Raw genomic sequence first — 23352 nt, forward strand, 5'->3', positions numbered from 1 at the left:
AAATTATTCATGTGCATTATGGTAATTACACAAAGGCTTTTAAAAGCTTTAATTCTTGGTATGAGTTGACATAAAGAATAATTACTGTGCAATTCTTGGAAAAAATGTAAAAAATCTCCTAAACCTAAATAGTAACCTATTCTTTTTCAAAAATAGAGACATACCCATATGCTAGAGATATTACTAGAACAATGGAAGGTTAAAAAAAGAGAAAAAATAGGTGTAGATCTAAAAATAATTCTAAACAAGGTATTAGTAAATGTATTCTTCAAAAATTTTTGTAATTATATAGATATGTATGAACAATACTGTTAATTAAAAAAAAAAAAACTCTTCAGAAACTTCCCCACCCCCAAATTAAAAACTTGGTGTGAAGGCAAGAAGGGAGAAAAGTTATACTTATCACTTGTTAAGCACCTACCATGTGCTATAAATCACACACTATACTTACTACTTGATAGGTCTTATTTGATCTTCCCAACAATATAAAATAAGTATCATTGTCCCTCTGTTGCTGATGGGGAAAAAAAAAACTTGTGCCTTAGGGACATTAATTTCCTAGTTCAAGGTCACACAATTAGTAATCCCCTAGCCAAGGGAAGAAACTCTTATGAAAATGACTGGGGCAGGGTGGGAAGCAGCTGGGAGTGTGAATGTTGTTAGTGGCTTTGCAGGACAGGAAGGGAACACAAGGCCGAGTGGTTTGGAGTCTCAATTATTAAATAGGCTTTTTCAGGGTAAAGTCCTTTCCAAGGTAAATATTATCAACAAACCAATATTTTATTTGAATAAATTTTAACAGACAACCTCTCTTCAAATGGGTTATTTAGGAATTAGTTTATGGTATTTCAAGTTAATGGCTTTGGTCAAGAAACCAACACTTTGGTCTGTAAGATAGATGCCCATGGATTTTATAAACTTAATTTGTTGGAACATTTGAAAATATTAAACATTTTTTATTGAACGCATTTGCCACTTTTGGAATGAATTTCCTCAAAAGTGGTTGCCTGGGGGGAAAAGAGTGTCAGGTTTGTACTGTTACATTTTGGTTGTCCATGCTGTCTGTGCATCTGTCATTTCAAAAAAATCAGTAGGTTTTAGGAATAAAATGATCTGCATGAGGTTTGGAAGCTGGCAAAGAGGGTGGCTTGCCGGATGCAGTGGTGGCCTCATCATCCGGCGAGCACGGCCATAGCTGGTGTGCCTCTTACCAAGTATAATTGCTTTTTCTTCAATCTCTTCCGTCCCGTGCATGTGTACAGGCCTGCTGTTTTTGACCAGCATTTCCTATACAGATCCTGATCAGTTTGTTTATAAAACACAGCCTCCCAGGGAGCAGCCCGACACATCCCCTGATGTGATGATGAATAGCTACCTAGGTTTGTGACCTCTGAGATGACAAATAAATTGTCTTGGTCATGGTCATTTAAGACTTTTTTTTTTGATCCATACAGAGCATAAATCTTTTTATTTTCTATTTCATTTCAAGTGAAGCACACATTAAAAGCATGTCGTGGTTGAGGCGCTGCAGACAGATGGCTTCCAGAGCTGGATTCAATTGTATCGCCCTCTTCTAAACTTGTAGCTCATCCTATTTTTTGACTCACTTCACAATTTGAGAACTGCAACAGTAGTGGTGAAGCTTTTTGTAAATAAAACCCAATAAAAAGGGTGAGCTTATAGCATTCTGCATCTGCCTCGCCTTTACCTAGGAAGATTGGCTTAATTTGAATGACTTTGATATGGGCGTTTGTGTTTGCTTGCCATTTAACCTCAATATTGGTAATCTGACATCCTAGCTGATGCTTTATGGTGAGGTGTTCTACCGTTTTTCTGCCCTCTGAACAAGTATGTAATTGATACAGATGACAACTTGCTCACCTCTATTGTTTATACCAGGTTCTCAAACACTCTAGCTCATCAATCATGGTTTTGTTTGCATGTTTGTGTCTGAGAACTGAGTTGACCCCAAATAGTGAAATGCTGTCAGTGGTATATTAATGTGGTTCGCATTCTTATTCTTGCCTGACGACCAAGGAGATTGAGTACAGAAGTTACTAACTACTACATTAGAGCAAAACCCTATAACATGCACTCAATCACACTATGTCAGGTTGTATCCCAGTATATAGTATGTAACTTTCCCATGATAATTTAGTGTCTAGCTTGATCTCCTTTTACAGCAGTTTCAGTATTAAATTGGGGTTCAAACTGATTCTTAAGATGCATGAATGCTTCATGATTCAAGTTACACAGATGCCAAATAGTATAGGTGCTTTTCTTTAAAAATCTTAATACATTCCCATAGAAAGCAATGCAGTAGCCTACTACTTTGTACTTGTGTCACATCTCTTGGCTCTGTGACTCTTATCGTAGATGTGATAGCTGGTGGGGAGGGTCAGAGGAGAGTGGTGGGAGTAACCAGTGTTATATACCTCCTGAAAAACAGAGTTGATATGTACTGTTTTGTTTTTCTAGGGTTTTCTTTGGACTCAGGGAAGGGTATTGTTTCCAAAGATGAGATCACTTTTGTATCTGGTGCTCCTAGAGCCAATCACAGTGGAGCTGTGGTTTTGCTTAAAAGAGACCTGAAGTCTGCGCACCTTCTCCCTGAGCACATATTTGACGGGGAAGGGCTGGCTTCTTCATTTGGCTATGACGTGGCAGTGGTGGACCTTAACAAAGATGGGTAAGAACCTCTTAGGTTATTTTTTATGTGCAAAGAATTCATTGCTGCTCTGGCTTCTGTAGGTCTTGAGAAGAAATATCCTTTCAGGTTAGTTGATGGAAAAAATATTTCTGCTGCCAGGTTTTTACCATTCCATCACTCTTCCTCACTTATATTTTGGCAGTAGGCATCCGTTACCCTCCCCAGCGGGTAGGATTACATTTTCAGTTTTCAGTTTTACTATGTGCTGGGATCATGGGTCCGTGAGAATTAAACTTTAACTCAAAAAAAAAAAAAAAAAAAAAAAAAAAAAAAAAAAAAAACCACCTACGAGGTTGTGTTCTCTGGTTTCTTGAGGGGCTGTTGGAGCATCCAGAATGTCCTGTTGAAAGTAGGGATTGGTGACAAAGTCAATACAAAGGTCTCTGTGGCTGGTGGTGCCAGTTTGGGTCTCGTAGAGAGATGAAGGTGGAGGGGAGTGGAATCTTTACTGGGAGTCTGCGCACTGTAGATGTAACTTGGGAACTGGCTTCAAGTTCTTACCCTTGATATTTTTCTTTGGGTGTTTATTAGAGGCTACCTTGGTTTTTAAAAAATACTTTAATTGATGATATATAAATTCCAGATTTGAGGTCCTTTTATCATATCTCTTTGTGTCCTTAATACCTGGGCATGTGGGATTCTCCCTAAGCTCGCTGGTATTTTAGCCAATGGTTCACAGTTCTTCCCCTCATTATGTTTTCAGGTGGCAAGATATAGTTATTGGAGCCCCACAGTATTTTGATAGAAGTGGAGAAGTTGGAGGTGCAGCGTATGTCTACATTAACCAGCAAGGCAGATGGAATAATGTCAAGCCAATTCGTCTTAATGGAACCAAAGATTCTATGTTTGGCATTGCGGTCAAAAATATCGGTGATATTAATCAAGATGGCTACCCAGGTAGACAATAGATTATGAATTGGTCATGATTTATAGATTATTTGATTGTCTAAAATAGTGAGTGCTCATGGCATCTTATTTTAAAACATTGTATTGGAATGCTTTTAAAATTTAATGTTTGTTAAAATGTGGCGTTGTCAACAGATATTGCAGTTGGAGCACCCTACGATGGTAAGGGGAAGGTTTTTATCTATCACGGATCTGCGAACGGAATAAATACCAAACCAACACAGGTAACCAGATAACCTGGATTTCTACAACAAAGGTCTCAACAGTTTGCTTTCTAATGGAATGTTTAGGTTTATGTGAATTTTCACACTAATCATGTTTTATTTACAAGTCTACAATAGTATGAATTTTGTTTTCATAAAAAATGTATTATTAGAAGATAGCTTGTAAATAGATATAAATGCAATGACCTGGTTGTTTTAAATTGTAAAATTTCTTTGGTGAATTAGGAATCAAAGTAAGCCAAAGGAAAAGTTTATTCTGACAGCATAAATAGATGGAAATGTGATATATTCCTTTTAGTAGCGTACTAAATAGAGATGAAACTGGACGACCATAAGAGATGATTGTAATTGCATAGAATTCAGATACCAAAAACTAAAAATTGCTTTTGAGAAAAACAAGACATTTGGAGAGCAGGTAGAGAGGTTTGGTTTGAAATACACTGATCGACTTAATATAGTACACAAGCTCATCAAAAATTGTCTCTTTTGTCTTTTGAGGTACAACATAAATCAGATAACTTTTATGAAATAAAATGTATGAAGTGTTGGACCATATGTATACTTATTTATGATTTAGTTTTGATTTAATGTAATTTATAAGTAACCCCTTAATCTTCAGTTCAAAAGAGACTTATGTGCCTTTTTCAAAGCATGGATAAGAGGCTCATTTTAGTGGCCCAGTGTCCATTCTGATGCCCTGTTCCTTTCAGATTCTCGAGGGTAAATCACCTTTTTTCGGATATTCAATTGCCGGAAACATGGACCTTGATAGAAATTCCTACCCCGATGTTGCTGTTGGTTCCCTCTCAGATTCAGTAACTATTTTCAGGTGTGTAATCTCTGACTTAAAGCATGTTTGGTAATCCGCTTACACTAGAATTTTTTTACCTTTTGAATTAAAATTTGTTAACAACTATACTTCAAAGGCAAAGGCTTGTATGAATTTTGAATATTCTTTTTCTCTTCAGAGTAGTGTAATGATGTAATAAAAACCTATTTTGTAAAGTCTTGCTGCACTTTTGAACTAGTTTTTTTAAAAAGGTCAGAATTGGTGGAAAATTTTTACTTTTGGGTATATTTCAAAAACCTTTATTTTCATAAAAACTGAAACAGAAAATTTGACAGTATAAAGAATATAAAGATGGAAATAAATGTCCTATATTTCACCATCCATTATGAAACTCCAAAATTTTGGTTTATATCCTTCTAGTTTTTAATTTTCTGTGAATATACACATATGTTTAACAAAATTGAGATCATAACGTACATATTGTTTTGTAACCTGCTTTTGTTGGTTTGTAACGTATAGTGGCCTTTTTCCATGAGTGAGTTTATAATGCATAGTGGACTATCTCCCTGTCATTGAGTATTTTTCTGAAATGAAGTTAATGGTTGTCTGAGATATCCCATGGCCGGATCATAGTTTACTTAACCACTGCCATACTGTCATCGGACACATTTATGTTGCTTTCCAGGTTTGGTTGTTTGCTCCTATTATGCTACACAAAGCTGTGGTCAACATCCTTAATTTTCTTTGTGTCCTGGATTATTTCCTTATGGTAAATTCCTAAAAGTGAGTTGCTAAGTTGAAGGGTCATGTGTGTTTTAGGACTTGTGATTCAGGTTCACAAGTGAAATGACCTCCAGAAAGGCTGCAACAGTGTGCCCATCAGCTGTGTCTGAGTCCCCTTATCCCAGCAATTCCATCACTGCTGGAAATCACCAGGAAAAATTGTTAAAGAAGTTTTTTTTATTATTTAAAAAGCACATTCTTTAAAAAAAAAAAAAAAAAAGGTTAATACAGAATTTCAGTTAAGCGCAAGTTCCCCAATATTCTCTTCTTCCACGAAACAGCTTTTAATAGTTTTGAGTCTCTCTCCAGTTCTAGGGTATCATCAAAAGGCCATACTATAACTGCTGTTCTCTATTCTGGCTTTTAAAAATTAATCTCTTCAGTTATCTCTCCTTGTTAATGCAGATACATCAATCTTACTCTTTCTAACAACTTAATATTATTGCATAATATGCATTCAATGAATCCTCAGTTGATGGAATTTTTAGACAGTCTTTGACTTTTAGCTATTATAAACAGTGTGCTATACAGTGTATTGTATGTATCTCTGTGTAATGGATTTTTTTAAAGAAAAATTCCTAGAAATAGAATTGCTGGGATGAGGTTAGCACATTTTTGTATTGATACATATACCCACAGAAAAGTGCTAGCGATTTATGCTCACAATAACAACCTGCTAGAGGGCCCATTTTCTCACACCCTTACCAACATTGAACAGGATGAATCTATTTAATTTTTGCCAGTGTGATATATGTGATCTCATCTTTTGAGTGAATTTGCATTTCTTTGCTCATTGGTGAGAGTGAACCATTGGGGTTTGTTTTTTTAAACTATTTGGCTCTATAGTCATTTTTATCTAAAGAATGTCTTTAAAGAAATAGGCAGTGATGTACAATGAAACCCTAAAAGAAGAAAATCTGTGCCGTCTGTACACTTGGTGCCATCGTTGCCCTTTGTTCTTCCAGAAGGTGCAAGTGTAGATGTGGCCTCTATGTCTAAATAGAATCCTAAGCAAGACCCCTGGGGGTACGAAAACGACACCAGGACACCTCTGAAGAGCACGCTATTTAAAAAAACTAGAATATACTGTACGTTTATATAATGTAGTATAGAATACTATAGAAAAATAGTTTTCTAGTTAAATGGCAAGATCTATGAAAGCCATTTTATATGAAAACTAAGAACCACAAGAGACGTTACAGATGACAAAAGTAGGAGATGTGAAAATAAGTGGAGAAAAATGTATCTGGGATATGAGGCCAAAGGAAGAAGTAAAAAAAAAAGTTAACTGAATGAATGTGTGTTACTACCTTTATATGCCTGTTTCTCTCTGTACATGTAAGTGTTAGGTATTAACCTTAAAATAGTCAACATTTTTAAAAGGTGGAAGAGTATAGCATAACATCCAAGTATTTTAGCAAGTTTCCATCAGAAAGCAATTTGAACTTCTAGTTCTAGTTTGAGGTATAGACCTCAGGTGTCAAGAAGACTTGAATTTCTGTAACAAAATTTGGTTACGACGTCTTTCCCAGCAGATAACCTGACTTTAGCCAATTAAATATTTGCCTCTGTATGTAATTGATATTTTAATATCCTTACTTTCCCGTCCTCATAAGTAGGTTGACTGTGAACCCTGTAAATGTATTCCTTCGTTCCTCATAGATAGTATGAAAATAAATTTCAAAAGCCTTTGATAATAAGAAATAAGGTAACTCCCTTATTTTACAAACAAGGAAAATGGAGGCCCAGGACTTGCTTGAACTTTTAAGGCTGGATCCTGTGAGAACAGGGCGTGGTACCTAAATCCTCCCAACTTCAGTCCCTGGGCATTTCTCCCCACTAAATTATACTAGTACTTCAGGGTACTTAATAAATAAATGCTAATTAAACATGAGACAGCTGAGCCATAAGATCTGTTTTATATGTTAAGACATTTTTTATGATTCATATATAATGTGCACTCAAAATTGTGTGTGTATGTTGTGTGTTTAAAAACAGAAATAAAAATAGGATTTAGACAGAAGTATGTGTTAAAATATTTCCTTTTGAAATTTATGCCGCACTAAAGCCCTAATACTATTGTATGTAAAACACTCTAGCATCTGTAGCAACTGGCTTTAAAATATTTGTGAATTTTTGCCTTTTAAATATGCTCTCAAGACTTTAAGAACATATCTACAGGCGTACTTCGTTTTATCGTACTTTGCTTTATTGCGCTTCACAGATACTGTGTTCTTGGTTTTTTTTTTTAACTAATTGAAGGTTTGTGGTGAGGTGCCATTTTTCTAATATCATTTGTTCACTTCATGTCTCTGTGTCACATTTTGGTAGTTCTTGCAACATTTTAAACTTTTTCATTATTATTATTATTTTCATTATGGTTGATCTTTGATATTATTGCTGCGACTTCCTGAAGACCCAGATGCTGGTTAGTATTTTTTTTTTTTAAATAGATCGCAGCGAGGGAGCTGCTCTGCTAATAAAGTATTTTTTAATTAAGGCATGTACATTGTTTTTTTAAGACATCATGCCATTGCAACTTAATAGACTACAGTATAGTGTAAACATAACTTTTATATGCACTAGGAAACCAAAAAATTCAAGTGACTCCTTTATTGCAATCCTTTTGCTTTGTTGCCGTGGTCTGGAACCAAACCTGTAGTATCTCCGAAGTATGCTTGTAGTTAGGATCTTAGAAATTAGTAGCTGTCTAAATGTAAAATAACAATAGAAAGGTAGACAGTTAAGATAAAGGGAAATGAAGAAACAAAATGTAGGCAGCATTTGCCCTTTAATTGGCTCCTGGCTTCCCCAGGAAGGTACTCAAAACCTCTCTGGCCTACTGGTAGATGGATTCCAGAAGTTCAAAGTAGCTGTTTGGAATTTGGATACATTTTCTTGTCGAAACACTGTTCTCCAGAATGGCTGGGTTTACCGCAAACCCACTAAAGTCAGGGTGACTGAATCCCTGTGGTAGTGGAGCAATAGAACCTGCTCTGAGTCCATGCTGGAGAGCGAAGGAGCAGAGAGGTGCGCTGTCTCCCCAGCCACCATACACTTGTACTTCCCTGCCTCTGGGGCAGGGGTTAAGCCGTAGGCCCTTGGTGACCCCTTGGCTGTGGGAAGTAGGGAAGAATACGTAAGGGAGAAAGATGATGTTTTTACATGGTGAGAAGGGCTAAAGTTGTGGGACTCAGCTTCTTGTGTTCTTGTGAGGTTGGGTTAGGCAGAGCAGAGAGGGGAAAGGATAAAGGATTCAAGGTTTTGCTTGTAGAGATATTGTGCGGGTAGAAAAGCTGTAGTCAGTACTGGCAGCAGGTGGACAAAGGCTTAAGGTTGGGGGTGGGAGATTCCGAGGGAGGATAGGAAGGGCACATGTTTGTAAGATGGGGACCCGTAAGTTCAGGATTTGCCTGGATTACTAAAATTCACATGCATGTAGAAATCCTGACAGCGAGCACCCCAGGTGTTAGGTGTATGTTGGTGTAATCTTTTTTTGGCAAGATTACTCAGAATTAAAAATGCATGTGTTCTTTGACTCAGAAATTCTGCCTAGGAGTTTAATCCTACAGATAAATAGATGTATGTATTTAGGACGCATACATGTGCATGGATGTATATGCAAGGATGTCTGTCAGAGCAGAAAGACTTAAAAAAATTATCAATGTCTGCTGATTAAGGACTGGTTAAATAAACGATGTTATGTTGACACATGCAACACCACCAGCTGTGAAGAACAACTAGGTTTGTGTGGATAGATATGAGAAGACCTCTGAAATGTTAGTGCATGAAAAAAAGTAACATGCAGAGCGATAAGCATGAAAAGCTCCCACTTAAAAAATAGATGCATGTTATTATATTTAATTTTAGATAATATTTTTAACTGAAACTGACTGATAACGTCTGGAAGGACATGCAAGTCTCCTTAGGGGTTTAGGTGGGGACGAGACATATTTGCCTGAAAACTCTGGAACTTTTACGTGTTGCCCATATTATTCTTTCAGTTTAAAAAACTCTAATATTAAAATCATTAAAACAATCTATAATTTTAAATAAATCATATTTAAACATTTTTATAAATATCGTGTAAACAGGTTTTAAATTGTCTCTGTTAACAGTTGTTTTCTTTAGTAGTGTGGGAGCAGAAATCACATTGGGGAACATTTTTTTTCCTGTGGTTTTTAAGATGCCACATCTGAGGATGCCTATCTAGTATGTGAGTTCATCTTACCTCCAAGTAGCAAAGGGCTGAGCTTGTTTTTTCACTCCTTTGTCTTCAGATCCCGGCCTGTGATTAATATTCAGCAAACCATCACAGTTACACCTAACAGAATTGATCTCCATCAGAAAATGCCCTGCGGGGCGCCTAGCGGGATATGGTGAGCGTTTGCGCTGTGTCCACTCTTCCCCCAGTGTCACGTCTCTGCTTGATGATGGCCTTGTTACCCTGAGGAGCCACAGGGAAGATTAAGAGAAATGGTCAAAGGGAAGAGGAATCTGTCAAGTGAATATATAACATTTTACTCATCAGTCGTCACTGGGGGGATTTCAGGGCTGGGGAACGTGTTGGGATTTTTTTCTAGGGCAATAATGCATCTCTTAAGAAATATGTGTTTGATTTTATACAGCCTGAAGGTCAAGGCCTGTTTTGAATATACTGCCAAACCCACTGGTTACAATCCTTCAATAAGTAAGTACCTGCTACTTTTAAAATTATATCTTTTCTGTCTGCCAGGTTGAAAGTTACATAAATAATAGAAGAATAAAAAACTATAATGGCCAGAATGGGTCCATAAATTCTGGTTTAAAGAACTAAGTCTATCTGTTGTCTCCTCTTTAATCAGGAGGGTGAAGCCCAAGGGGAAAACTGCATTTGGTCCCCATTTGAAGTTTCCAGAGCAGATGATGTAGGATGGAATGAATGCCTTGGAAAAGTACTCATTTGCTTCCACAACCATTTCCTCCATTTCTGTCTTTGAAAAGCAGTGTGGAAAATTGGTTTTGTACTTGTGAGGTCGCGGGTGGTAGCTGTAGAAGAGTGACTGCAGGAGCCCGCGTCCTGCTCTAATAATTACCAGTTTATAGTCTCTTTGCTGCCCGGTCCCCTCCCAGAGGCCTCCATGGCCAGAACACCCAAGCTGTGTCCCCGAGGGTGGGCCCTGGGGGGACGTGAAGGCCGGCCTTGAGAACTCAGAGACTTGGGCCCTGCTCCTGGTTCCAGCACCGATGCTGACTGACCCTTCAACACAGAGCAAGTCCCTTAACGTTTGAGTTTTTATTTTCCTATTAGTTTAAAAAAAAAAAAATGCAGGACAGGGTGGTCTATTCTCATGGCTTTCAGTTTTTACTCTACCTTGAGATGGAGTGAGTTCTCTTAGGGTTTGTCCGTGTTACCTAAAGTATTACTTTCTTTTCTTTATTTAAAAATGTCCCTTTATAACACCCCAGAATTTGACAACTAAGTTGGCCTTCACCCAATCCATGCTGTCATAGGCCCACTTGGCCTTCATCTTACCAGATTTTAAACTGTCCTCAGGTGGTTTCTTCATCTCTTTGACCTTTTTAGGCCCCTTCTTCTGGGCCACCTGCTGTACGGTCTCCCCACAGGATCTGTGGACCTTGCATGGAGTGTGCACGGTGTGCGTGTATTAGGACTTTCTACACCGGAGGAGCTGTGGCCTTTCACTTTACTTTTGATGTAGCCGATATTTTATTGAGTACAGAGAATCGTTTTTTGTGTGGCTTTCAGTGACGACATACTTTATGATTTCTCACAATCTGTCATCCTCTCAGTGTAGTTTGTGTTGTTTTTACCCAAATACAGTGCCTTACACTTGCTGGCTTGGGTGACGGGCCTTGTACCATTGTGTTTGGAAGTAGCCTAGAGAGACCAGGAGAAACAGTGATTCTTTGACTGGGCAAGGAGAGGAAACGGAGACACGTTTTTTATTCTATTGGTCATGTTCTCAAACCACTCTGTTTGCCTGTAGATGTGAAATCTCACCGGAACATTCCGTGTCTTCCCCCAGATCAATCATTTCTACAAAATAAATTACAAACTTCCTTCTAGCTTTAATGCTGCGCTTGATGCCATGTAAATTAATTTTATATTCTGTAACTACTCCATTAACCAAGTGTTTATGGATGGCCTACTATAGATAGAACTTTTTTTTCTGAAGACATTGAGAGAAAACCTACTTTCATTGCCTTTGCTTCCACGGTATTGGGAAATTCTGAATCAAATAAAGCAGAACTTGCACAAAGCTGCAGAAGTTAATACCTCTAAAATCTGTGTTCCCAGCGTCAGAGAGTGTGAGCTTATTGTCTGACTGGGCTGTTTTAACTCAGCAGTCCTCAGATGTGGTGTTCCATACGTACAGATATTTATAATTGAGCCTTAATGACTATTCTACTTGGCTTGCCCCTCAAAAGGTCAGCAAAGGTGGCCAGCAAGGATTTTAAGATGATGTGAACTGTCTGGAGGGTCAGAAAAGGTTAGAGTGGGTTTGGTAGATAAACGGTTTTAATGCACCCACACCCTCCCCTGCTTTTGCTGTGAGGGGCACTCAGCACGTGAGCCTTCGTCTGGTTCATTGTGAAGTTAGCAGGTCACTGATAAATGGATGATGTCAAGGTTCACAGAGGGCCTAAAATGGAGGCCTGTTCCATTTGGCAGCCGTGACATTTAGGAATTCTTTAGATGGACACAGAAATTACTATTGAAACTGTCATTTCTAAATTTTGGCCTTCCATATTGGAACAGCTATTGTTTCAGCATAAGGATGACGTCACATTGTGTGCGCGCAAATGTGCATTGGCCGTATGTTGGCGTGTATGCTTCTGTTCATCTATTCTACCACTTATATTTATGTCAGGTGTTCTGCTGTTGCCGGGGAGTACAGTGGTGAACCGACCGAGGTGGTCCCTGGCACGGCTTTGCCTGGGAAGATGGTCAGGCAGTCACAGGTCAGCCGGCTAAGTGTGGTTATGGGAGGAATACTGTCGGACCCCCAGGAGGGGCGAGGAGAGACTTCCTAGAGGAAGCGATGTCCACGCTGAGACCTGAAGGAGGAGTAGGGTTAGTCAGCCAGTGATGGGGAGTCAAAAAGTAGGGGGTGGTCCAGCCGGCAGAAGGGGAGAGTGACTTGCGCAGAGGCCTAGGGGAAGTGGGAACCTGCATGTCTAAGAGGCTTTGGAAGGCAGTCGTCTTTTGTGTTTGTGACAGAGACTTTAGGAGTTGCCTCCATCCCTCACTGTAGGTCCCTGGGCCAGCCACCTAGCTCTGTGGGCCTCCAGTTCTTCATGTGTAAGAAGAGGGAATTAAAATAGATGCTCTTAAAAAGGTCTCTTCCAAACTCTAATGTGAATATTAGAACATGGGTTATTCGTTTTCTGGAGCAGATTTTTTTTCCTTGAAGCTACCTGCCCTGGCCCTATACACACTGGTTCACTTCCTCTTCTGATGGTTAGTGAGTGATCAATAAATGTAAGTCATTTAAGTGTTGGCCCATAAAGAAACACAGTTAGAGTTAGCAGTTACATATAGCGAACTGGCAAAGAATGCATTTTGAAGTCAAGAAGTGAGATTTTGATCATCCAAACCCTAGCTTGTCTCCAGGCTCTGTTAGTGTCGGTAATCGCAAGCAGGATGTGCCTTCTGGGGCTTTGGAAGTGGAAACTTTGGTTGTCGGAGTTTTATTAGCTAACAAACGGGCCCTCTAGTCCCTGAAAGGAAGTATATTTTACCTTTTAAATTCTTTTTCTTTTTTAAGTGGAAAGTCTCATCCTGTTGTCAAAAGACATCTCCATCTCTAATGTATATATTGTTCCTCTTTTAGACAACTATCCTTTATCAAAGCTTCTTAAACTTGAATGTGTATAAGAAGCACCTGATGATCTTGTTAAAATGCAGATTCGGGTTAAGTAGGTCTGGCTGGGGCCCAAGGTTCTGCATTCCTGACACAACTCAGGAGAAGCCCCTGCTGCTGATCTAGAGAACATTTTTGAATTTAAGCATCGGACTGTTGAAGGGGGAGTCAGTTTAGGCGCTTAGGGAATATTGGCTGCCCTCCTGTTGTCTGAGGTACTCTTGAGTTCTAGAAACACAGTCAGAAACTGATTCTTAGATGCTGCTCTGAGGTTTTGACTTACTCTCGAGCTCCCCCAGGTGGCCCAATGGAACTGTAGCTTTAAAACATTATTCACAGCAATGGGTAGGAGAGAACAGCTTGATTTGAAACATCATAATTCAGTCAGAATGTACATTACCAGGGAATATGAAGGAAAACAGTGGCAGTGGGAACAAGTGTTCTAGGAGGGATTAAAATATATCAAAAAGGGACTCACCATACTTACAGCTGTCTTGTGTAAGAATGCACTTCTGAGTTGCCATGATTTTGTTGATTTCACCTAGCCATTGCCGGCACACTGGAGGCTGAGAAGGAAAGAAGAAAATCTGGGCTGTCATCAAGAGTTCAGTTTCGAAACCAAGGTTCTGAGCCCAAGTATACGCAGGCGCTCACGCTGAGCCGGCAGAAGCAGAAGGTGTGCATGGAGGAAACCCTGTGGCTCCAGGTGAGGGCTGCAGACAGATCAGTTCTTTAAAGGGTGACGTGGAGATTTCTGACATTTATACCAGCCACCCATTTTCCAGTACAAAGGAAAGCATTGTTTCGGAGTTCCCCAGTAGCAAGTATAGCATGCTTAACTGTACCTCTGCATACTTTCCAGGAAAATATCAGAGATAAACTGCGTCCCATCCCCATAACAGCTTCAGTAGAGATCCAAGAGCCGAGCACTCGGAGGCGAGTGAATTCACTTCCAGAAGTTCTTCCAATTCTGAATGCAAACGAACCCAAGTCTGTTCATACAGATGTAAGTCTTTCTGACTTTCATTTTGCCAATTGTTTGCCCTGTTATTGTGCTAAATCAGACATCTCTGAAGGCAATAGAACCAGTGATTGATTTGCTCTAAAGGCCATTCCTTGGCAGTAAATAAGCTTTTTAATATGTGCAAGGTTTGTTGCAGAAAATGTTTCCCAAATTAGCGGTGAACATACAGGGTACAATTTGCAGCCAGAGAGTATTTTTCTTAATAATTTTTGGCCACTGCAACTTATTGAGACTATAATTGACAGAACTTATTATTCTCACATCAAGTTTCTCCTGTAGCTGTATGTAGGAAGAAAAATTGCATTGTATTTTTACCACTGAGAGCATTAAAATGTAGAAAAGAAACTGTTGTTAGTCTGAACGTTAAAATCAAGGAGTATCAAAATTCAGCAAGGCAAAAATGTATTAACAGTGAGATAGTCATTTAGTGCCTAATGTAGCCTCTGTAATCTTAGGAAGAAAAATTTATATCGGATGGCTTGCTGTATACCACTTATGAGGTGCGGTCTCTTTGCTAGGGTTTAGGATGGCTGAGATGCCAGATTAGGCTGGGGAGTGGTGACATCTTGATTTGGCGTTTTGTACTTGTTGTCAAAACCTAGTTCATACTGGAGTGTCCACTCTGAGGCACCTGGTTCTAATGGCTCACGGACGAAGGTTTTCACGAGTGAGTTAGGCTTGGGGGCTGATGCCTAAATCTGCACATTGTAGTTTATTGTCATCAAGCATAGTTCCTTGTATACTTTTCAATATACTCTCAATGTCATAATCACATTAATATTTCTTGTGTATATTGCCAGCTCCATAGTCACGTTAAACGTGACAAGCAAGGAGACCGTTTTCCTCATTATTTATCAGTGTGATTATTGAGCACCCCTTAGCACAGTGCAAGATACTCTGCCCTTTGCTTTCCTGACCTTGAACTCTGTTTCCCCATCTGTGCAATGGGGCTCTGAATAGTATATGCCTCATAGGTCCCTTGTGAGGATTACATGAGTTAAAATATGTAATCATGTGTTAGGTAGCACTGTCATTATTATTGGTAATTCTTACAGTAACCCTGTATAGTAGGGAGGTGGTATCCCATGTCACCTGTGATGAAACTTAGACTCTGAAAGGTTAAGTGACTCGCCCAAAGCCATACAACTGAGTGAGCAGCAGAGCCAGGTTTACTCTTTACTCTCCTACAGCACCTCAGTGCCCTGGCCAGAGTGTTCTGAAAACACAGTTTCATTAAAGGACAGAGTGGGCGTTTGATGCAAAGCATGTTTGTAGCTTGGATTCTGCTGTCGTAATTGTCACACAGGGAAATGAACTGTATGGAAACAGTCACCTGTTTAGAGTCCTAAGTGATGTAAATTACAACGATTTTGTTTTCCTACAGGTGCACTTCTTAAAAGAGGGATGTGGAGACGACAACGTATGTAACAGCAACCTTAAGCTAGAATATAAATTTTGTACCCGAGAAGGAAATCAAGACAAATTTTCTTATTTACCAATGTAAGAACTGCTCCATAGCCCTAGCAAAAATGACTCTGGCTTTGCAGTGACTTTCTGTGAAGGGTTATTGAAAATGTATTGAGAGCTTTGTCATTTTCCTTTTGTTTTCCAATAGTCAAAAAGGTGTACCAGAACTAGTTCTAAAAGATCAGAAGGACATTGCTTTAGAAATAACAGTGACAAACAGCCCTTCCAACCCAAAGAATCCCACCAAAGATGGTGATGACGCTCATGAAGCTAAACTCGTCGCCACTTTTCCGGACACTTTGACTTATTCTGCATATAGAGAACTGAGGGCTTTCCCCGTAAGTATTTCTGGAGACCATGTTGGCCGGAAAAAACATTGTGTGGCAGGTGAATGTGTTGTGATCTGGTATGTTCTTCTGTTACAGGAGAAACAGTTGAGTTGTGTTGCAAACCAGAACGGCTCACAAGCAGACTGCGAGCTTGGGAATCCTTTTAAAAGAAATTCCAGTGTGGGTGATGCCTTTACATACTGTATTTTAATGTTTCAAATAACACTACAGTGTCGATATGCTCAGTCTGTGTTAACAGCTATTTCTGTTTTTTAGGTTACTTTTTATTTAATTTTAAGTACAACCGAGATCACCTTTGACACCACAGATCTGGATATTAATCTGAAGTTGGAAACGTAAGAGTTCTTTCAACCTTCCATTCAGAATTGTTTCATGAAAACACAGCCAGTCAATGAATTGGCCTTTATCTAAAGCATAAAAGAAGTGTAATTTAATGAGAAAACTGACTGTTAAAATAAAACCCTATTGTTTCCTTTTCATTTTCAGAACAAGCAATCAGGATACTTTGGCTTCAATTACAGCTACAGCAAGAGTGGTTATTGAACTGCTTTTATCGGTCTCCGGGTAAGTGTTTGTGTTTAGCACAACAAATCAGTGTTTGAAAGGACCGTTTACAATCCTCACTAAAACCGGTGTTTTTTAATTTAACAGAGTTGCTAAACCTTCCCAGGTGTATTTTGGAGGTACAGTCATTGGTGAGCAAGCTATGAAATCTGAAGAGGAAGTGGGAAGTTTAATTGAGTACGAGTTCAGGGTAAGTGGCCGCAGTTGGCCCTTCTGTTCTATGTACTGAAAGCTAACATGTGCTGTATATGGTCTTGAATATGTAATTTTAATAAATAATAATAAATACACATGATAAAGTGAGTTTGCCCGCTTTTAAACACCATGCTGGCTTAGTGTAAAAGTCATATTTTCCAGAATGGAGAACCACACTGTCATTCAACATAAGATTCTGTTCAGAATCCAGTTCGGTTTGGTCCTAGAAAGTTGGAGTTTGGTGTAGAGAGAAAGGAAGAATGGATTTTTCCCCCTCCAGAGTCTGTCTATAAAACAAAAATCTCAAAGTAATTTCTATCTGGCTTTAGAATGTGTTATGATTTCTTTCTTTCTCTATTATAAGGTCCTCTGTCTTATTGCTTGTGGTTAATGTTCATGACCTTTCCCGAGCCCAGTTTTGTGATGGTGAATGTGGGTTTGGCATATGCCAGTAAGGAAGACGAGTGGTTGCTCTGACCCATTTCAAAGTAGGCAATCCCAGTGGCTCTTGGTCCCGTTGAATGAACATATTCTCATGGTACAGAGGTGGCTCCTAAGTCACAGGCAGGTTGAGGTCTGTGTGTCTCCAGTCATGCTCCTGAAAACACAGTGACCGTTGTTGAGGTGTGAAAGTCTGAAGTAGCAAGAATGGGCCCACCGGGGACTGCAACAAAAGGCTCTGAAAGCATCTCTTAGCTCTGCAGACATGGATGGGACAGGTAGTGGGTGGTGGTCGTGGCACCTAGGCAGATGTGGCTGAAGGAGAGGTCTGTGGGTTCCGGAGCAGTCCTGCACAGAAATTCTTTCGATTTCTGCTGCAGGGAATTGCTCCCTGCCTGCCCCCAGCTTGCACTCGTGGGTTCCTGGCTGCCAGAAGGGTCCTACTCCGGGTCTGTCAGTTGTTATCCCAAGCCTCCCCCGCATAGTAAGGACGGGGACAGCTTCATTTTTGCAGCAGGTGGGGCTTCCCAGAAGCAGGTTGTGGGTGCACTGCCACCACACAGGCTTGGTCATCTGCCAGGCAGTGTGGTTACAGAGCGATACACAAACACACATGTGACTTTTTCCTGGGTCTGTTGAGAGCCTGGCATATCTACACTGCAGATTCTGTTACAACAAAAGTTGTTCCTGGATTGAATGAACGATTATTTCTCTTTGATCTCTCTTTTCTTTCTGTTTTTGTTGACAGGAATCTTTAAGCACAAGTCTCTGTTTTGAATGCCCTATCCATACTCCATTTTTGGAAACTGTGCTTTTATTGTAGTATTATGCCAGATACTTTGGCTTTTTTTCTCTTGGCAATAGGAACTGCTTACTTAATTTTATGTTGAGGGAATTACACTGAGATAATAACGTATTATTTTCTAACAGGTGATTAACTTGGGCAAGCCTCTTAAAAACCTCGGCACCGCAACCTTGAATATCCAGTGGCCAAAAGAAATTAGCAATGGCAAATGGTTGCTTTATTTGGTGAAAGTAGAATCCAAAGGATTGGAAAAGATAGCTTGTCAGCCACAAAATGAAATAAACTTCCTGAAACTGAAGGTAGGCTGGTGGATTTTACACTTAAATTATGTCTGCGCCTTTGGTGATGGGAGAAGGGTGAAGATGAATTGTCAATCATGTGAATTTGGCACTGTTTGGGGAGGGAGAGCTCAAGACGTGTGTACAGTAGTACCAAAAAATTACCTTAGGTGGAACTATTTTTGGATGTAATTCTTTTCAGGAGGCTCACAGCTCAAGAAAGAAACGAGAAATTGCTGAAAGACAGACAGACGATGGTAGAAAACTTTCTTTATTAGCCGAAAGAAAATACCAGACCCTCGTAAGTATTTTTCAAGAGCTGTGAATGTTTGACAGGAGGTGGCGGGAAGGCCTTCCCCAGACCCCTGCGCCGTAACCCCTGCTCTTCCTTTTCTCCCCAGAACTGCAGCGTGAACGTGAACTGTGTGAATATCAAGTGTCCGATCCGAGGGCTGGACAGCAAGGCCTCCGTGGTTCTGCGCTCGAGGCTCTGGAACAGCACGTTTCTGGAGGTGGGCTCCGCTGCCGGGCTGTGCCCCTCAAGTTGTCTGCCACCTCCCAGGACATTTCTCTCTTCACTAATGCTTTCACTAACTTTGTCTCCGACAGGAGTACTCCAAGATGAACTACCTGGACATCCTCGTGCGGGCTTCCATTGATGTAACTGCTGCCACCGAGAATATTAAGCTGCCCAATGCGGGCACTCAGGTGAGGGGTCCCTGGGCTTCACTCAGCTCAGAGCAGATCTCTCTCCTCCACCCCATGTCCGTGGCCTGAGGATGTGCTGCTCTGCAACTCAGTTCCCTCACGGCACCGTCACCCCCTTTAAGGAGAAAGCAGATGGTATCTTAAGGTGCGGCCCACCCCAAGCAGTGTTTCAACAGAATCATCGCAGAAAGAAGTGATCCCCGGGTCATCTCGATCTGTGGTGCATGGGGTAGATTTGAGAGCTCTTGGCTCAAGGAGAGAATGGGTGCACCTCCCACGTCTATAAAGACCCCACGTCTTGTACCGCCCCTGATGCTTGCCACCGTTGTCGGCGTGCCCCCAGTGACGGTAGCCTCACTGCATTATGGGGTAGCTCGTGGCATGTGTGGCCAGCAGCAGTTACTAGAAACGATCTCTATATAGGAATCCAGAGTTGAATCTTGTAAAATCGGTCTCTGGTTAGCCTTTGAAATAACTGAAGGAAACTGTCATGCCTCCTCGGACAGGTCTCTTCAGAGCTAAGCACCCAGCTCTTCAGTTTTCCGTCCTGCCCTGGCGCAGCTGAACTGGTTCCGGGTCTCTGCCCTTCCTGGGCCGGCCCCAGGCAGGGCTGAGCGGATGCGTGGTCTGCCTCCTTCAGCTTACCCGAACCTGCCTCCCGGTGTCTCAGACCCAAGCATCTGTTAGTTCAGCCTAAAATTTGGTTTTGAAATGGTTGGTTGCTGAGGATGGTTTGCATTTCTAGCAGCTACCGTTTTTACGTTTGCGTTCTGCTGAAACTTCCAGGTGTTTTCATCAGAATGTGCTGTCCAGCTGTATTTCCCATATCCCACCCTCGAGCAAATTTAAAAAATCTAAATGCATGCCTTTAAGTGTATCCTTGCCTTTTACGTGATTTACTTTTGGTCCGTGGTTTGGGTTTACAGCATAATTTCGAGTCTCGGTCATTTGCTCTTTGTTAACTTTCTATCCCTGCAAGCTTTATCTTTTTTAAAACCAAGAGGCATGCCTGCTGTGTCTTCCTCCAGGTAATTAAGAAAACTATTGAACAAGAGTAGGAGCTTGTGTACCACTAGTCAGAGGTTCCTTGTCGGGGTCTGGCACCCACAGGGGCTTGTATCAAGCTCGCAAAGTAAATGCCTGCAGGTTACAGTTGGGAATGTTTTGCAAAAGAGAATGAATGGAGAAGGAAAGATTGTGAATTACTGTCCTGAAGCTGATCTACTGATGTATTTATGACAGTGTCCTGGCTTCAGTCCTTTCACCAGCTGAAAATCCAGTGAGTCTTCCTGATCACCTTGGTTTCTGGGATATAGTGGCCCTTAGCTGTTAAAATTTATCATCCAAACCAGGACATGTTTATCTGGGCAGGATGCTGGGCACCTGGTGCAAGCCAGGACTGTCCCAGGCTCACCAGGACGTACCCTCACCCTGGCCTTACATTAACTTTGCAGGTTACTCCAGCCCACCTTTCTACCTCTTATTAATAAGGCATCATAAGGACTGTCAACTAAACTACACCCTCCCTGAGAATCCTTTAACTCCCTCTCTGACTGAAGGCAGTTGCTGTAACTTCCTGTGACTTTTAATCAGCAACCCTGAGAACCACTGAGTTTTTAGAGCTGCCAAGAGAAAGAACACTTTAGGGGGAAGGGACTAACATTAATAAAATGTTAATTAAGTGTCTGCCATCTACTAGCTGCTTTACCGATATGCTGTCATTTAGACTGCAGAAGAATGCCAAGGTAGACATTGTACCCACTTTACAAAAAAGGAAGCAGGCACAGAGATGGGATGTCATTTGGGGTCCTGGATTGAAATCTGTACCTGTCTGACCTCAGGGCTCCTGTTCTCTGGCTCTGTGACACTTGTTCCCCATTACGTCCCCAAATCTCAAGTTTAGATGAGAAAACTTGAGTCCAAAAAGGAAGGTTGTCTCTCCCTCAGGGTCACAGGACCAGCATGTGGAGTTAAGACCAGACCTCGGGCTCAGAGCCCCTCATCAGGTGCTCTTGTTTTCTCGAAGATAATGGAACTAAGTCCCCTCGTACCCAGTCTCATGGCTGGGCCACAAATGCAGATGAGATTCTCTTGGGTATTTCATGTTCTTCGGGCTTTGAGAGCCCATGCCTACCAACGGGAATTGGAATCTTTGCTGTAATCCTACTTGATTTGTTTAATAATTGGTAGATTTGAAAATGGGTTATTAGTCTCATGTCTAGAACCCATTTCTTTTGAAAACCGAGACTTTTTTTGTAATCTCTAGTCTTCTGTTACCTCTTCTATTAACTGATTTCTGAGATATCTCATATCTACACGTTTCTTTAGATTTTAAGGTGCAGTTTTGGGAGGCCTAAAGATTCAAACTTAATTCAAGTGTCAGGATGCCTTCATTTTTTATTCCCTCACTTACTGAGGGTTTCAATTTCATTTATATCTTGGTTCCTCTCTCTTTTCCAGTGCCTAGATCATTTTTCTTTGGAGATAGAAGCAAAGGAGGTTGAGTAATTTAGTCTTGTCTTTTGGTGTTAATATTGAAACATCTTCCCATTGCTTTTACTCTAATCCTGGCTTTAAAAAGATGAAAAAAAAGCCTTTGTTTCCTTATAACCCAACTAATTTCAAGAGTTTTGTGTTCATTTCTTAATAAAACACTTTCAAGATATTGTTACAACAAAGTCAGAGAGAGCTGGTTACCTAACTGAAACAGCTAAGGTTACTAAAACTTTAGTATCAATTAAATTGATCCAATTAACAATCCAGTTAGCCATGGACACACTGCGTGCCTTCCCTGCAAAAATGCTAGAGAAGCAAAGTTGAACAAGATAGTGTCAATTGTGAAGAATTTCACGGTCTAGGAGATCGCGAACTGGGAGAGAACTGTTGAAGTCAGCCAAGGAAGAAGGAGATTACCTATGGGTTGTACTTATATACCCCCATTTCATTCCTAAGGAAGTAGGAAGAGAGTGTCTAAGCTTCCTGGTTGCCAAAGATGAGAAAGAATGTGATAGGTGAGAGTAGGCACATCATTTTTCGGGGGGAGGAGCTTTTCTTTTTTTGGTTCTAAATTCAGAGAAGGACTTGAGATATGGATCCTTTTATAAGATGGATTTCTGATATGAAGAACACTCACTAAGGGGATGGTGTCTTTAATAGAGAGTTTTGTAAAAGATAGGAAAATCCCTTCATTGGGGGGGTTTCTTATACTGATGTTCAATAAGAGCGTAGGATATTACATGACAGAGTGATGTAGGGAAACGGTTTGGCTGGGGGCAAGCTAATGTGGTCTCAGCACTGCTCACTGGTGATGGAATTTAATGCATCAGCAGAGTTAAGCCCTTTTTCCCCTTACGGACACATGATGGATGAGGTTCACATGCACAGGTCATCCCTATGGAAATGCCTAGATTTTAATGAAACCAAAAAAATTTTTTTTGATTTTGGAGTTGGAGTAATTTCTACTGGCCTGAACCTGTCATTGTCCATCAGTAACAGTTGCTGTGACAAGATGAGACAAGGCTTCCCGAGCTCTGGGAGTCGCAGCTCACAGTTGGTCTCCCCTCACCCGATTCTAAGGCCAGCTCCACACAACCCCCATTCTCAGTCCCAGCTGGAGAATGACTGTCATACACACACACACACACACACACACACGCACACACACACAGTTGACAATTTAAGGAAACAAACAATAAAATCTTGCTGACTGGCCTCTCTCGCCTTCCTGGACTGCACTGTGGCCTTGGACACACTGGGTTTGCAGAGCACATCTGGCCTTTAAATGTGTGGCCCAGCCCCTAGCATCAGTCCTCAGTCTTTGATGCACAGTGAGTTGTTTTAGTTTTTAAAACTACACACCACCCCAGCCCCAACCCGCAAAATAAACTACCTCGTTCAGCCCTTATGCTGTTGGATTGCAGCCTTTTATGGGCATGGTTTCCCCCTATGATCAGCCATTTAAAAGGCTCTGGTATGCGGTGTGACTTATAAGGCTGCTTGCCCTTGCCGTGGACCAGTTTCCACTCTCCACTTCAAGGTTTCATCAGAGCTTATTCTTAAACATGAGGATGGCCCTTCCAAGTCGTCACCTTGCCCCAGGGACACACTGTGTGGCTTCCCTGTGCTACATACTAGGGGAGCAAAGTTAAATGAGATAAAGCATAGGCTAATTGAAATAATCTTTTTATTTTAGAATAGTCTGTCTTAGCAGTCACATCAACTATATTATTTCTTCACCAG

General features: G+C 40.7%; 1 protein-coding gene across 1 annotated transcript in view; it reads left to right on the forward strand.

Moving 5' to 3' along the window:
- ITGA6 (integrin subunit alpha 6) overlaps nucleotides 1-23352 on the forward strand; it is a 75553-nt gene that overhangs the window by 42363 nt on the left and 9838 nt on the right. The window contains exons 6-23 of the mRNA XM_082841147.1: nucleotides 2479-2689; nucleotides 3414-3607; nucleotides 3752-3840; nucleotides 4551-4669; nucleotides 9694-9792; nucleotides 10042-10103; nucleotides 13827-13987; nucleotides 14144-14287; nucleotides 15690-15805; nucleotides 15921-16110; nucleotides 16198-16281; nucleotides 16378-16457; nucleotides 16609-16686; nucleotides 16774-16876; nucleotides 18253-18426; nucleotides 18608-18706; nucleotides 18807-18917; nucleotides 19015-19113. Coding sequence (XP_082697273.1) covers nucleotides 2479-2689; nucleotides 3414-3607; nucleotides 3752-3840; nucleotides 4551-4669; nucleotides 9694-9792; nucleotides 10042-10103; nucleotides 13827-13987; nucleotides 14144-14287; nucleotides 15690-15805; nucleotides 15921-16110; nucleotides 16198-16281; nucleotides 16378-16457; nucleotides 16609-16686; nucleotides 16774-16876; nucleotides 18253-18426; nucleotides 18608-18706; nucleotides 18807-18917; nucleotides 19015-19113 — 2213 coding nt within the window. The remainder of the gene's footprint in view (nucleotides 1-2478; nucleotides 2690-3413; nucleotides 3608-3751; nucleotides 3841-4550; nucleotides 4670-9693; nucleotides 9793-10041; nucleotides 10104-13826; nucleotides 13988-14143; nucleotides 14288-15689; nucleotides 15806-15920; nucleotides 16111-16197; nucleotides 16282-16377; nucleotides 16458-16608; nucleotides 16687-16773; nucleotides 16877-18252; nucleotides 18427-18607; nucleotides 18707-18806; nucleotides 18918-19014; nucleotides 19114-23352) is intronic.

The sequence above is a fragment of the Leucopleurus acutus genome (genome assembly GCF_964270905.1).
Source record: "Leucopleurus acutus genome assembly, chromosome: 6".
Lineage (NCBI taxonomy): Eukaryota > Metazoa > Chordata > Mammalia > Artiodactyla > Delphinidae > Leucopleurus > Leucopleurus acutus.